At 36.8% G+C, this 1,519-nt stretch overlaps 1 protein-coding gene across 1 annotated transcript in view; it reads right to left on the reverse strand.

Moving 5' to 3' along the window:
* Positions 1-1,519, reverse strand: part of LOC104075973 (ras GTPase-activating-like protein IQGAP2) — a 63,757-nt gene that overhangs the window by 8,830 nt on the left and 53,408 nt on the right. The window contains 2 exon segments of the mRNA XM_009576660.1: positions 424-565; positions 1,465-1,519. The exon segment at positions 1,465-1,519 is cut by the window's right edge and continues 21 nt beyond it. Coding sequence (XP_009574955.1) covers positions 424-565; positions 1,465-1,519 — 197 coding nt within the window.

The raw sequence follows: 1,519 nt of genomic DNA on the forward strand, positions 1-1,519 counted from the left end.
TCCTGTTCGAACGCCTGATGGCAGTACGTCAGGGAAGGGTTTTTCTTTGAGGGGAAGGAGAGGACAGTGTGATACTGTCTGTCCCTTACAAGGCTAGACAGCTTTTCATCTCTGCTTTCCCAAGGCTGTGGTGTTTTAAAGCAGAGTGCTTTTACAACTTCATGGAAAAGCACTTGCTAGGTTAGATAATGGTCCAAAAGACAAATGCAGTATATTTATCCTTCTGTAAGCTTTCTAAAAGAATTGACAGTTTCTATGACTTTTGCAAAAGTTTGAGTAGAACTGAACACAAACTGGCTTTTGCAAACTGAGTGCACTCAGCGCCTCAAAAATGCACTCAGGCATGGCAGCGGGGTGAAAACAACTTTCTTTTTTTTTAAAAAAAAAGCATCTCCAGAATATAGGGTTTTGAACAAAACTTACTTTATCATCAGGCTTTTGAGATCCTGATCTTCACCTTCTCGTAACTCATATTTGCTTGTTAGAGACAGTGAAATCTCTGTTTTTGCAAGTTGATTCAGCGTGCTTTCCCTGTTGGTGTCATTGGGATCAACAGCTCCTTCCCCTGTAAGGAAACATCGTTTACTTCAAGTTTGCCAACTTTCCCATGATTCAATGCATGAAGCGAACAAGAAGCTAAATAAATCACTGTAAATCATCAGAAATATTAAGTTTATTAAATAGCAAACCTATTCCTACCATTTAGAAACAATCTTTTTTTGGACATTTGAACAATCAAAACCATGAGCCAGCTACTTATAAGCCCAGTTAGAATATTTTGGAAATGCCATCATTTCTTGCTTTTCAAGCTACTGATGTGCAAGAGACTCATGTCTTCTCCCCAAAGAAGAATACAAACAATTTAACATCCTTTGTCCTAACATGCAGTGATAGTGAAAATGAAAGAGTCGCAGCTATGTTAACAGGCTATTCACTTGAAAGCTGGTATTATCCATGGCATCCTGGCTTCTTTCTAAACAGTTCACATCTTACTACAATTATGGCAAATTAGATATCAGTCACATTTATTCCTTATAACTGTCTAATAAATTTGCGTAATTTTAAAAACTTCATTTTTATTTGGATAATTGTCAGAATAACAAATGGCTATTTTAAGAATTCTCCATGCACTGTTTGTAAGTTTCTAGCCAACACTAGCAAATCTTAAGATCAGGTTATTAAAAATCACTTGTTTTCTATTTGCAATTTGAGCACAACTGGATCATTCTGCTGGAAACATTAGTTATGTTTGGATTTTGAATCACATCATTAATCTTTAAGGTGAATATTGCAGTTAGAAGGAGGTTCAACTATAAGGAGTGATATTACAAGAAGTGTTCAGAAAAGAATTCTGTAGTAAATGACGAAGCAGTCACTATGAAAGACACAAGAGTATTTAAATCAAGCCCCCATTTAATTCTGCCCCTAGAGTGAAGTTAACCATACAGATGAAGAACAGCATACCAAGGAAAGACTCTACATCAGGAACAGGTCCCAGCCCTTCCAGCAATTCGTTCAG

This window comes from Fulmarus glacialis, unplaced genomic scaffold (genome assembly GCF_000690835.1).
Source record: "Fulmarus glacialis isolate BGI_N327 unplaced genomic scaffold, ASM69083v1 scaffold38130, whole genome shotgun sequence".
Taxonomy (NCBI): Eukaryota; Metazoa; Chordata; class Aves; order Procellariiformes; family Procellariidae; genus Fulmarus; species Fulmarus glacialis.